We start from the raw sequence: 12,701 nt of genomic DNA on the forward strand, positions 1-12,701 counted from the left end.
CCCTCCCTCCCATCAATGTTTCACAGTGAGCACCTCAGGAAGGATTCATCTCTACTCCAGGTTTTTGACTCATGGGTTTCACTCCTGCCTTGGGCCAGCAGTGGTGTCTCAGCCCAGGGTGCTGCAGTGATGGTTCTCCATGAGCTCCTACACAGACACCTAGAGCTTTCTTTCTGAGAAGAGGACAAGAGATCCTGACCCACACCAAGCCTCAGTCCCTGTGAGGAGGAAAAACTCAGCAAAGTCACACAAGACAGCACCACACAGAGGCAGCTTAAGTACAATCTATATTATCTCTATATTTTTTATTTGTCATCATATTTGCTCATTTCTGCGGAGTATAACGTCACAAAGACCAAAATAGAGAGCGGCTTGTCGCTGAGCTCACATCAGTTAAACACAATAGGTACAAAACTAGGTGACTCTGTCTTATTTATCATACTTTTTTCAGTCATTTATATACAAAGAACTACTCTATATGGAAAAATAATAAACAAATCCCATGGGTATGTTACATAGTAAACAAAAAAGGAAGGAAGGAGAGCGGAAGCAGGTGAGGGAGAGCAGCTCCAAGGGTCTACTCCTGGAACTGGCACATTTCCTGGGTCCTGAGCTACCATGAGCAGACCAACGAGACCATGGATGCCTTGGCCTTCTTGGTCTCAAGCTCTGGATCTCATATTTGTTCCTCCAATACAAAGTAGCTTCAGAGCCAGTGCTTGCTCTGGCACTTGCTGGTCATGAGGAAGAGCAGGAAGCTCAGTGCTGGATGATTTTGTGTAGTGTTAAAAACATTATATATATATATATATATATATAAAATTATAAAGTAGGGCAGCTGGCTCATTGGGTACTAGCTCACCAGGCTCCTCCAAAGGCAGCTGGTGCAAAAGTTATACTTGAAACCATTACACACAGGATGCTTTGAGAATATCCAGACCCTCTGCACAGTGCATATATATATACACACATATATATATATATATGTATGCAGGAGACATTTCAAATGAAGTTCTAAGATGTGCTTCTCTAAGCCTGGACCACTTTCATGCTCAATGGGGCAAGCACACAGATTTCAGCCAGCCAAATGCAACAAAGACTGGGGGCAGTCACCACGTGATACTAGGACATCATCAAGGCCTGCAAATGCAAAGAAAGGGGAGGATGGGAACATGTCCCATGCCCCACTTTCCTAAGAGAGAGTAACATGAGTATCTCACATTAAAGGAATATTAATCAAAGCCATAGAAAACAGAAACAAAATCTGCTCAACCTTCCGCCTTGCTTTCCAGGCGCCTTATGCATGATGAAATTTTACACCAAGCCCACACAAAGCCTGGCAGAGTGTGATTGCATGTCTAATTAAGCAGTCACAAATTTCGGAAAATTAGTAACCAACAGCATGGCATTGCAGGATGTGTGTGAATGAGGAAATCCAGCGGCAGAGAAGCTGCTGGATCCACTGACCCTGCCTCCAGCTCCCTCAACAGTTCTGTTGATCTCACCTGCTTCACCATCCCTCAGAAACATCAGTACAGGAGGAGGCACTATCCTTAAGCTTTTCCCTATCTCATCCTCACAGCAGGCAGCAAACCTGCCTCTCTTCAAGCCCTTTTACCCAGCTTGGGCAAAGGTGCTGAATAAATGAGATGCTCTTCACTCACTGTGGCTTCTGAGACACTCAATGAACAAGCAGATGGATTAAGAAACAAATGGAAAGGTAAACTCCAGGCAGCAAACCAGATTCCAGTTCTCCTAGCAGGACAGCAAGGAGCAATCCAGAATCACACAGGTCTGCCCTCAGCAGGGGAGGCATAAAGCAGGAGAGGAACAGAGAAACTACAGCTGAACACAGCAGCTTGCTCCAATCTCAATTCTGCTTCCTGCTTGCAGGTAGGAGCATCTGAGCTGTAGCACTTGAGTGTGCTGCCTACTTTTCTCCTAGATAATTTTAAGCAAGCAAGAGGCATTTCCTGGTCCCTGGACAGATCTACAGAGGGATCACTTTTGTTTTGGCTCCACTAAGTACTCATGGGTTCATCCAAAACCCAGCAGAACCAAGGGGAAGCTTCTCCACTTCCATGGATGCTGGCTCCACCCTTGATAGCACTGCAGGTGCAGCAGAGCCTGTGAAATGTGCAGCAGCAGCAATTGCTGCCTGAGAAAATAAAAGAGACAAATTTGACCAGCCAGGTCATGTCAGGTTTCAAGTCTGCTCCAGTCTGCCCCAGAACAGCTACAAAGATAAAAAAACAAAGGAGTGTGCAACATTCCTTCCTGAATATTCCAGCCTAAGGGTGAAACCTGTGGGGCTCAGGGGAAGTCAGTGATGATGAGCATGGGGAGAGCTACCTGTGAGAGACCAGGACCTGCTCTGGCACCTACCTCTAACAGGGGCAGATGTGATGCTGGGGGACAGGAAACAAGAAGAAAAACTGGTTTTGTGTTTACATATCTTCCCTTCCCAAAGAGGGGTGAAGGGGCCAGAGCTCTACAACCTTCCACCATCTATCAGCCAGTCCTCAGTCTTGTTAGCAGGAGAAAGATGCTCCAGGGAAGCTTCCTGCCACAGGAACGCCAGGGAGATGGGAAGCTTGGACACCTGTGATTAAAAAACTCCACCCTTGTGAAAATATAATTCCATCCCCTCTGAGCTTTAACAAGCTTTTATAGCAACTTGGGATGCAGGGAGCCAAGGAACACACAGAAAGCCCTGTCCTTTTCCTCTTCACTCCCTCAAGTGACTCCAGGACTCATAACCAGGTGCTCAGAAGGGTGGGGACAGATGTTCCTTACTTAGCACTCAGGGCAATGGCTATTTAGAAAGACCAGTCTCTGGGGTGGTCCTCAGGAACACTTATGGCTGCATCCCCATCCTATTTCCCAAGGGTCACAGAGATGTTAGTACCAGCGAGCTGGGGAGAAAACTGTGCCTACATCAACCATTCAGGAAAAGAAATAGAAAGCAGTCAGGTTGTCCTGTTAGAAAAAAACCAAAAACATTTTTGGCTACAACTCCAGGCTCTGGTCAGTCACACTCTGCACCAAGCTGGGCAGGTGTGGGAAGCCAGAGCCCCAAACCCTGGAGCTTTGCTTGAATCAATTCAATTTGATTGCTGCCATAGGAATGGGCTCAAGAATGGAGTCCTGGCCATTCTGGAACCTCCGCATTGCTCATTGTGTCCATACCCACAAAAGCTAATGGGAAGTGCCCACTTCTGCAATCTTTACTCTCTAGGAAGTGATATGACTTGTGTATTTCTCCATTAATAAATTATTAAAAAAGAACAAAAAAAAAAAGAAAAGTGGCAGCCTGTGCTGGCAGTTTCCCCCCTAGAATTCATCATCGGAGCTCAGCAAGAGGGTTTTCTCGTTGTCACGGGCGCCGGAGCAGCTGTGGGAGCGCGAGATGACGTGGCTGCCGTTGCGCCAAGGGGGACCGTGCTCCAGCGTCGACTGCTGCGTGTACTGCTGGTAGGCTGGAGAGAAGTTGTGGATCGCGTCTTGGACAATGTCATGGGGATTCATGGTCTCCTTGAGGCTGCTGGAGATGCTCTTCATGGGAGCACAGCGACCTGTTTGGATAAGACAGGAAGGCACAAGTAAAGAACGCTGCTGCCTTCCCCACACCCTTAATATGAAGGGAAGGAGAACAGGGAACATGCAGTCCTAGATACCGCAAAAGGTGTGTTACAGATTTCCCTAAGCAGCTGCAGAGGAAATGCCACACAAGTAGCCTTGAGTTTCACCAGTGGGGCTCCTAAACCCAGACACCGTGAGTCAAGTGAATCCACCACAGCACCAAATGGGGGACACACCATGAGAACGGGACACACCCACAGTGACAACCTCCACTATGCACTATCGGTGCTGGCCTGAGCGTGCAATGAACACAGTCAGGTAGGAGGTGCTCCTCTAAACAGTTCCAGAAGACAAAAGCTGAGCAAATTCTAAAAATATAGGAGAAATGGCATTTGCCATTCCACTCATTGCAAATTAAGACTGCTAGGTGGTATCAAAGTGCCCATGGGAAAGAGATCATACGAGTAAAAAGCAGCACAAAGTAAGGAAAAGAGGGAAACGGGCAGTACTAGAGGCAGAACTACCCCATGTGTCCTGATGATACCATGAAGAATGCAGCAGATGGAGAATGTACCACCCCAGTGCTAAGCACAGAGGGAAGCAGTGTCTCCTAGGAGCTGCCATGTCTCATGGCTTCCAGGTTCCATTTCCAGTGTGGGCTTCTGGCTCTGCTCAGTTCTGGGGATGAGCTCCCTAGAGAATCCAAGTATGCTGATCATCTGTGGCAATTATAAAGTGAAGGGAGGCTGGGGTGAGAGCAGCTCCTTTGAGAGCCTGCACAACTCTTCAGAGAGAAATTCCCAGAGCTCTGACACAAATGCTCTAAAACTCTGCGTTAATGCCCACGCTGCTGTTTTACTACTTGTAATCCAGACAACCCTAAAGCAGCTGTGTGAGGCACTGGAGTCACAGACTTGCAAGGAAAGGGGAACAAGGGGCAGGGCAGGTTGTAGGCAGGCTGGGAATCAGGACAGAACAGCATCCCAGCTAAAAACCAACAGAGACAAACACACAAAGCATGCTGTACCTACCGTACGGCCCATATGATGGAACAGCTGCATCAGGGACCAGTGGCCAAAGCAAGGGAGAGATAAAAGGAATAGGAGAGAAGGACAGAGACAGAGAAAGAGGAAATAACAAGAACTGAACAAGGCCCACCGCAGAAACATTCCCCACTGGACTGACCTGTAGTTTACCCTTACATCACCCATAGATCTCATCTCCCCCCACTGCAACCACTGTTCTTCCAAAACCTCTGGGGCTGGCTGGGATGGAGGGGTCACCTACACAGACACTGCCCAAGGGCTGCTGTGTTCCAGCACCTCAGCACAGATCTCCTCCAGAAGGAAGGATGCCCTTTATTTGGAAAACACTGCACAGACTAGGCACAAAACCCCCTTTTCCCAGAGATAACATCCATTTTCCCCAAAATAAGAATTTTCCTTATACCAGCCCAGCCCTCACAAAGTCATTACAGGAAGATCCTCCTCCTCCGTGACAAACATATTGCCAAAGCACAGCCTCATCTTCCCAAGCCAGATTCAAAACAGAGCCTGTTGTAGGCCCTGTCCCTCCTGCCTTCAGTCTGTTACACAATCTGGAGCAATGGAGTTCCCCTTTGGGGAGACAGGAAGAAGGACAAACCCATTCTACCGAAACAATGCAACATCTTACAGCCCTCAGGTCTGCAACAAGTTGTCGTGGGTGGCATACTGGGGAACTGAAAAGGGAACAGTGCAATTCAGTCAAGGTTTCTGCCCTGGAGAGCTGTTGCACAATAAATCTGTTCAGACACCACACAGGAGGGGATGTGGTGTTTTCCAAGCTATCAGATTGGGAGTCATATCAGTGTGCTGGCTGCCTGAGGGACCAGCCTCCACCCAGTCTCACTACCAAAGAGACAAGCCATATGCACTGGCATGCTTCCTACCTTGGGCATCAATCCTCTTGTCCACATACACCTTGTATGTGAAGGCGTGGCGCAGGGCAATGGCTGCAAAGAACATCTCCACACAAATGATGAAGTCTTGATAGCCAGCAGCTACTGTGCCTTCCCCCACAGACACATCAGCAGAGTGGATTTTGGGGATGGCACCACACTTTTCCAAGATGGCCAAGAGCATCCCTAAACAAAGTAACAAGTTCATGTAAATGTGCAGAAAACATGGTCTCACAGTAACTGCAAAGAATGGAAATAGCTGTTTGTGCTGTATGTCCTAGACACAAACCCACCCACCACAGGAGCTACAAACACAGTGGGCTACAAATACACACCTCTGGTCACTTATACAACAGAGAAAGGAAGAAAAAAATGAGACAAATACATTTAGGCAAAGAATGTTCAAACACTGATCCTCTTCTATCCTCACCTGACACATAAACTGTGGAACTAACTGCTGTAGGTCTTGATTAAGACCAAAAGGGTAAGAGGAGTCAGATATTTCTGTAAGCAATCCTGTGATCTCAGTGTTGTCCCAAAATAGGTTCTTTCACACAGTGTGCAAGAGGCCAATCCACACAAAGAGGCAAGGTATTTGGCTTATTTACTTATTTAGTTCTGCACAGAAAGGGGTGCTGGCTGGCAAATCCACAAAGCCAGCATGATGACTACCAAAGCTTTTTGCTATTTATACATTTTACTAAACAAAGCCACTCATGTTCCTTGGCTAAAAATTACCTAATTCTCTTTTTAATTAGTATTCTGTTTTCTATTGGTTAATGGGCCTCTCCCTGCTCATGCTAATTAGTCTGCATGCTCAGTGTGTCTCTCCTTTCGAGCTGGTGGCTTCCTGGGTCAGTGGCCATGATCTCCCCCTGCCAGAATTACCTTTTTCTCTGTTGGAGCTGATTCAGCACAGTTGCTGAGCTGTCTTTATTAGTTTCTTCCTTACCTTGGGGGTTCTGCCAAATGTCTTCGTGGCTTGTAAATTCTGCATTCTTCATGTCCACTATCAGTGGTACATCCCTCTTCCCAAGCTTTGTTAACCTCCTCTGAGGTCACTGAAAAACGTTGATCCCTAAACCTTAACAAGGCAGTTCTACTGTCAAATAATTCGTCTTTCTAACAGCTGGACATCACTTGGAGCTTGTTTGTTAGCTCCTGTTCCACAGATTAAACCTCTTTTCTTGTTGATTAGACTTGAAAGCATACAAAGATCAAACACCAAAGAACATAGTTTCTTAAGAAAATTTTGATGTATTCCACATTTTTCAACATCAGCACTTGCACTAGCTAGAACAAAAACTGAAGTAACAGAACTTTTCATTTAAGCATATTAGTGTTTTTGACACACCACTGTAAAAAAGAGGTTTCTCCCTGTCCACAGCTTAGTGGCTGAAGAATTTCAGAGAAGACAAAGTGTGTGACCAGATGCCTTAATATGATAAACCAGACAGCTTATTAGTTTGTCTGTAAACAGGGAGAATGGGCTATACTCCAACAGCCTGAATTCCACCTAAGTTCCTACTCAATTAGTCTTTGAAGTGCAACTCAGTAAACCTAAGTAGGGCATTGAACAGGGAAATGCTTAGAGCCAATTAGTCAGAAGCACTAAGCTTAGGTGGAATTTCAACTTTCTGATTGTGCCTCTGCTTCATGTGTATGAATTCTGAGTGTCCTTCTCCCAGCAGTGGCTCTGTGGCAGTACACACTGCACCCAACCAGCCTGCTCCTTCACATACACCACAGACAAACCATTAAAATTTTATTTTTAGAGCACTAAAAAAAGCACTAAAACTTTTTAGATGTGTCACTTTAATCAATAAAATGTCAGCATGCAGATAAAATGTTGGCAGCTTGTGCTTTATGATTGTTTCAGGAATGCAGAGAACTCTTCACCCTATCAGCTGATTTTGCCAAATACAAGTTCTTGTGCACACACACAGGGATAATAAGGATTCAGGAGCATATAAACAAAAATTAAACCGTGCAAAACAGCTTTCCCAGAGAAAAGCAATGAATGACTATAAACCAAATGGAATACAAGAACACATTTTGTCTATTAATCAACATCTGCTCTATCAACTCTCGTGTCTGAGCCCCTGCAGAGAGCTCTTTATGCCTACCAAGGGAAGGGAAAAACAGCTCACCTTGCCAGAAGGACAGGAAGATGACAGATTTCACCATGAAGAACTTGAGGACTGGGCTGTAGGGACTGAGCAGCTCACGTGTGGCGAAGTAGAAAAGGAAGAGGGCATACAGTGCCAGGCTGACAGAGATGTTGTAGATGATCGTCACATAGAGGTAGCCACTGGTTACACTGAAAAGAGAAGATATATATGAATGCCTGAAACTTCAGCATGTTTTCCCCTTGCCACTGTGAATGGAAAGTTCCAAGAGTCCATTTCCTTCCTGCCTCCGTCCCATTTCCACCCCCAAACCAAGGGAGAAGAAACATGAAGCTAAAAGAGGGTTACCTCTGCCTTCTTTTCTCATGCACGTCAACCTATGTACTCCCATCTTTTCCCAGCACACACAGAGACAATAAGCAGAGCCAGGCAGAGAAAGGGCGGCCAAATCTTGCATGCTAAATAAATAAACTTACTCAAAGTCACCATCCTTGTACTTGCCGAAGGCCTGAAGGATGACTGTGCTGATGGCCATGAGGGGCTTCACCACACAGAACTGCAGGGTAGCCTACAGGAATGAGAGGGGAGCAATGAGAAGGCAGGTGGTGCAAGAGGACAAGCTGCCAACAGCATCGCAAATGGAGTATCCACTGGGACCACTCAGCAAGGCAGCGCAATGCAGCCCCAACAAGATGTCTGACCCTGCCACTTGCTAATTGATTGTGTTTGAGGACTGCAGCACCCAAGAGGAGATGAAGGAGTTTCAGAAGATGTACATGTGCTATCTACTTGTCCAGAACAGGAAGAAAAACCTCTCTGTAGTTGTTCCTAGAAGCTGTCAGCCCCACTCTTCCAGGGCTGCTTTTCACAGGCTGTGCTGCAGCACATTTATGCACTGTAACAGTACAAAAAGCAAAAAATCTCACACTGTGCTATGGCACAGACACAGTAAGTTTAAAAGAAACATACTGGGGAAGGAAAGCAAACTCCAGTCCATAGCTGTCACAAAGTTAGGCAAGAAAGTCCCCTGGATCAGAGGGGAACCCCGCTATTTGAGGAGGAACTTTTGACAACTGCCACAATATTCAGGCGTTTTGTAAACACAGCTATGTGTGTTGCCACACACAAGTTAAGAGCTATTCTGTTCTCATCCACATGACCTTTACTGAATCTCCCCAAAGATTCCATGGCACTTGGGACCAGCTCTATCCGTTCTGCCCATATAAACTACTGCTCCTATTGGGACTGAGTGTTCTCTCAAAGCCACCGCATTCCTCAACTTTCTGCAGATGTTGAACTTCAAAGTCCTAAAAAAAGGAAAGACTTATGGCCCTAAAAATGTCTCCCTGAAGAGATGTGACCTGTGTCTCCCTGAAGGAGGCTACAAGAGCCTGGGTAGGTGCTGACCTGTGTGCATGTGGGGAGGGCTATGTATGGAAAGAAGGTAAAACCAAACAGTAATAATTGCTTTGGATACGATGCAATTTGTTAGTGGTCATAAGACTTCAAGGAGATTAAAAACCCCAGCACATGCCAGTTAGTGAGTCACTTTAAATATGTGAACTGGAAAAGGTCAAGTTAATTGGTAAACAACTCCATCCTCTGAGCTTCCTCTCCTTCTGATCTGGGGACATTTTAACCATTTCCCTGCAATCCAAATCACCACGTACTATTTTTAGCTGCTTCCCTAGAAGAAGCTACAGCATATGGGAAGCACATGGATGGTGTGTGACCCATGTGTGAGGGTCACCAGACAGAGGCCCAGCAAAGAATCTTGATCAAGACATCTTTAAAGAAACAAGCTTTTTGTATTTCACACCACAGACACCAGCACACCACCTCACAGCTGGAGGTCCACAGGCAACACAGGCAGACTGACTGACCCACAACAGGCACCTGCCTGAGAAAAACTGAGACGGGACAGTGTGAAGGTGGTAAGAAAAAATATTTATAACACACAGATTCCTTCAGGATGAAAGGGACCAGAAAGAGCAGAAAATGGGCAGGTAGTGATGGGAGGCAAAAGAAGTGCTGGAGATACTGAGAACAGGGCTAAAAAGGGTAAGGTGTTCCTTTCAGCACATTTCTCTTCCAGATCATCACCATGGTGGATGCTGCAGGGGTCAGCACTGACATTTGTTCGGCTGCCCTTTCATACCAGCCTTCCTAGGAATCTACCTTGAAAGGTCTTCCCCACAAATCCTGAAAGTCTAGAAGTACCAGAAAGTGAACCTTGGCATCAATAATTTCTCACCAAGACAATATTTAAGTTCAAGCCAAGAAGGATGGAAGTATTTAAGCATCTCTTTTCAATACACCTCCCTCACAGCCTCCACAGCAGACTTAGCAGTTAGCAAAGGGCAGGCATGAGTAGAAAAATTGCTGCCAGATACCAGCAAAAGGAAAGCAAAGTATCTACCAAAGACAGAGTTACCAAAAGAGCTGGGATTTGGGGAGGCCAGCAGAAAAACCACACCTTCCCCACACCCCAAGGTGTGCTTCTAGTCTTCACTGTTGCGAACAAACTTTCCAAACACAGACATGTGCAACCCAGGTAGTGACTGCAAGAGGCTGTGGGACATGAGAAGCAAGAAGTCAAAGGGAAATTATTTCACCAGCATTCATTCACTTTCATGGGTGCTTCATCTGCTTACAATATATTTAAAAGGTAAAAATTAACATTAGGAGCAATAAGAACAGGTAATGCAGTGAATCAAGCAAAGGGTGTCCAGATGAAACACGTGAGAAACAGCTGAAGGAACATACTGGGTTCAGACTAGAAAAGAAATGAAGAAGCAAGAAAACAGAAAAGCTGTAAGGACAAAACATGGGGCAGGGACAAATAGAGCACATAAGCAAAAGCTGCAGTCCTTTGAAAATGGCCACTTGTGCAGACCATGAGGCTGCACTGTACTTTTGATGTTCCTGCATATTGCTAAAACACAGAAGATGGGCCATGTTGTTCAGGAGAAGCCAGGGCAGCTATCTAGACCTGCTGACTGAAATTACAATGACCTGAGCCCTTTCAAAGAACCAGACCTGCTTCACACTGCCTCCTACTGTGTTCATTTCAGCAGGTGAGCAAAGCCTTGAAATTCACCTGCTGTTTCATGTCAGCCAGAGGTGACTGACCTGCAATAAGCAGACAAGGGCTGTATAGAGGTTTGGGCCTCCCCCACTGACCTGCCCTCCACATACCCAGTTCAGCACAGACAGACACACATGGTGAGCAATACTTGGTTCCTCCTACAAACCAATGTGTCATGCTCAACCTCCACCCCTCCTCAGCTCCAAACCACAACAGCAGCACTGGGAATTCAGGAGGCTGTTACACAACTGTGGGGTGTCTGCGACACAACACAGACATCAATTTCTTGGAGCTGGGACCTCTGTAATCCAGAAATTAAGAGAGTTTCCTCCTAGGATTAACATAAGTTCCAGGAGATAACTTGTGTCTTAAACTAAGGCCTTCCTGATGTGGGGTTGAGTAGAAAATGTTAAAATCATTCTTAACATATTTAAATAATTCTTAACACCAAACCAACCCTGCAACATCTCCTCTTTTCAGCAGTCTTCAGGCCTCTCAAAATGCAATTAGAGCCCCGATCAAAGATCTCACAAATTCAGCAGCAAAAGGCACCATTGCCACCCCCACAGCCTTAATTTCTGCAGAATGTCCCAGCCCATACCTGTTTGCAGAATCTCAGGAATCCAATTGAGTATGTCTTTCCCCATAGGCAGCAAGTCCCGTACACACAGCTGGACCTGAAAGAAACAACACAAGATGACAGAGTTCACAAGCAAGATTTGGGCAAGAGGGCAAGATTCCTACCCTCTTTATCCACCCCCTGCAGCCAAGTTGCAGGACTGGTGCTTTCTCCAACAATGACTGCAGTTATGGCCATACTCTCTTCTAGAGACGTGTCTAAAACAACATCCTGACTATACACTGCATTTTTTTTTTCCTGTCACTGAACAGAATGGGGAGAAATATAGATCCTAGAGGAGACACACACAATCAACTGAAGACAGAAAAGATTTAAAGGAAGAGAAGGGAGTAAGAAAATAAACAAAGGACAGGCAGGTGTCCAGAAAAATTGTGAATCAGTCCAGCTTGCCTAAGAGAATGTGATCAGCCTGATCTGTCTCAGAGCAAGGTAAATCATCATCATCCACGCTGCCCAGTTCCAGCAGACATTTGCCACCTGACACAGTTTTTCAGGAGAGGATAGAGAAATAGTAGATGGGCGCAGAAGGAGGACAGCGTCATGCTGTAAGCACAATAAATACTCACTCAATTGGTTTCCCTCTGATCTCAGACATGATGGAGCTCTCCCCTCCCAAATACTCATAGCAGAGGCTGAGAAAGTTGTATATTACAAAGGCTGCAAAGACATCAATCACAGTAAAATGACAACCAACTTCAAAACAGGTGCAAGGACCAAAAGCACAGGCAAGAGACCAAACATTAGCAGGGACTGCTTATGCAGCACCTTTCTCTTCAAAGCATTCCAGATTTTCACTGCATTTATCATCCTACCTCAGCACTCACAAGACTATGGGAGTTTGGGCAAGGTCCCAGGCCAGTTCCATGACTCATGCCAAAAGGGTCACAGAACCATTTAAAACTGTGGTCAGCCTCTGTTTTATTTGGCATCTGTAAGATGCCATTCTTCACAGGATTCCTGTGCATTATTCCAGGACATTACACTGGTACTAAATAATTTGGAAAAGGTATCTCTGATCCATCAGCCACATGCTATCTCCTGTATTTAACCTGTTTGCTGATGAACACAGTTTGTCTCTGCCAGGTAACCAGGCTATAGACATAAGAGTTGGAGAAACAAAGAGTTTATAACAATCAGCAAAACTCTGTTTCTGTGTCTTGTGGGGACTTTTGCAAAACAGGCTCTGTTCTTCATTTTCTCAAAAAGATAAAATTTCTTGTGTGCTGAATAAAATTCTCCTTAGACCACCTCTTTTCTGCCTTCCCCAGAAACCTGTTACAGATGACAAACAGACTGACCACTAACACTCTGCCCCATTTCAGT

General features: G+C 45.6%; 1 protein-coding gene across 2 annotated transcripts in view; it reads right to left on the reverse strand.

The window, feature by feature from the left end:
- Positions 1–279: 279 nt before the first annotated feature.
- TMEM184B (transmembrane protein 184B) overlaps positions 280–12,701 on the reverse strand; it is a 30,191-nt gene continuing 17,769 nt past the window's right edge. Inside the window, exons 4-10 of one of the 2 annotated variants that reach the window (XM_058023250.1) lie at positions 11,945–12,035; positions 11,340–11,415; positions 8,127–8,218; positions 7,672–7,841; positions 5,513–5,707; positions 4,614–4,637; positions 280–3,575 (exon numbers count right to left, since the gene is read on the reverse strand). In XM_058023250.1, the coding sequence (XP_057879233.1) occupies positions 3,334–3,575; positions 4,614–4,637; positions 5,513–5,707; positions 7,672–7,841; positions 8,127–8,218; positions 11,340–11,415; positions 11,945–12,035 (890 nt within the window). In that variant the 3' untranslated portion in view covers positions 280–3,333. The remainder of the gene's footprint in view (positions 3,576–4,613; positions 4,638–5,512; positions 5,708–7,671; positions 7,842–8,126; positions 8,219–11,339; positions 11,416–11,944; positions 12,036–12,701) is intronic. The other variant, XM_058023251.1, reaches the window with a different exon arrangement.

The sequence above is a fragment of the Melospiza georgiana genome, chromosome 4 (assembly GCF_028018845.1).
Source record: "Melospiza georgiana isolate bMelGeo1 chromosome 4, bMelGeo1.pri, whole genome shotgun sequence".
Lineage (NCBI taxonomy): Eukaryota > Metazoa > Chordata > Aves > Passeriformes > Passerellidae > Melospiza > Melospiza georgiana.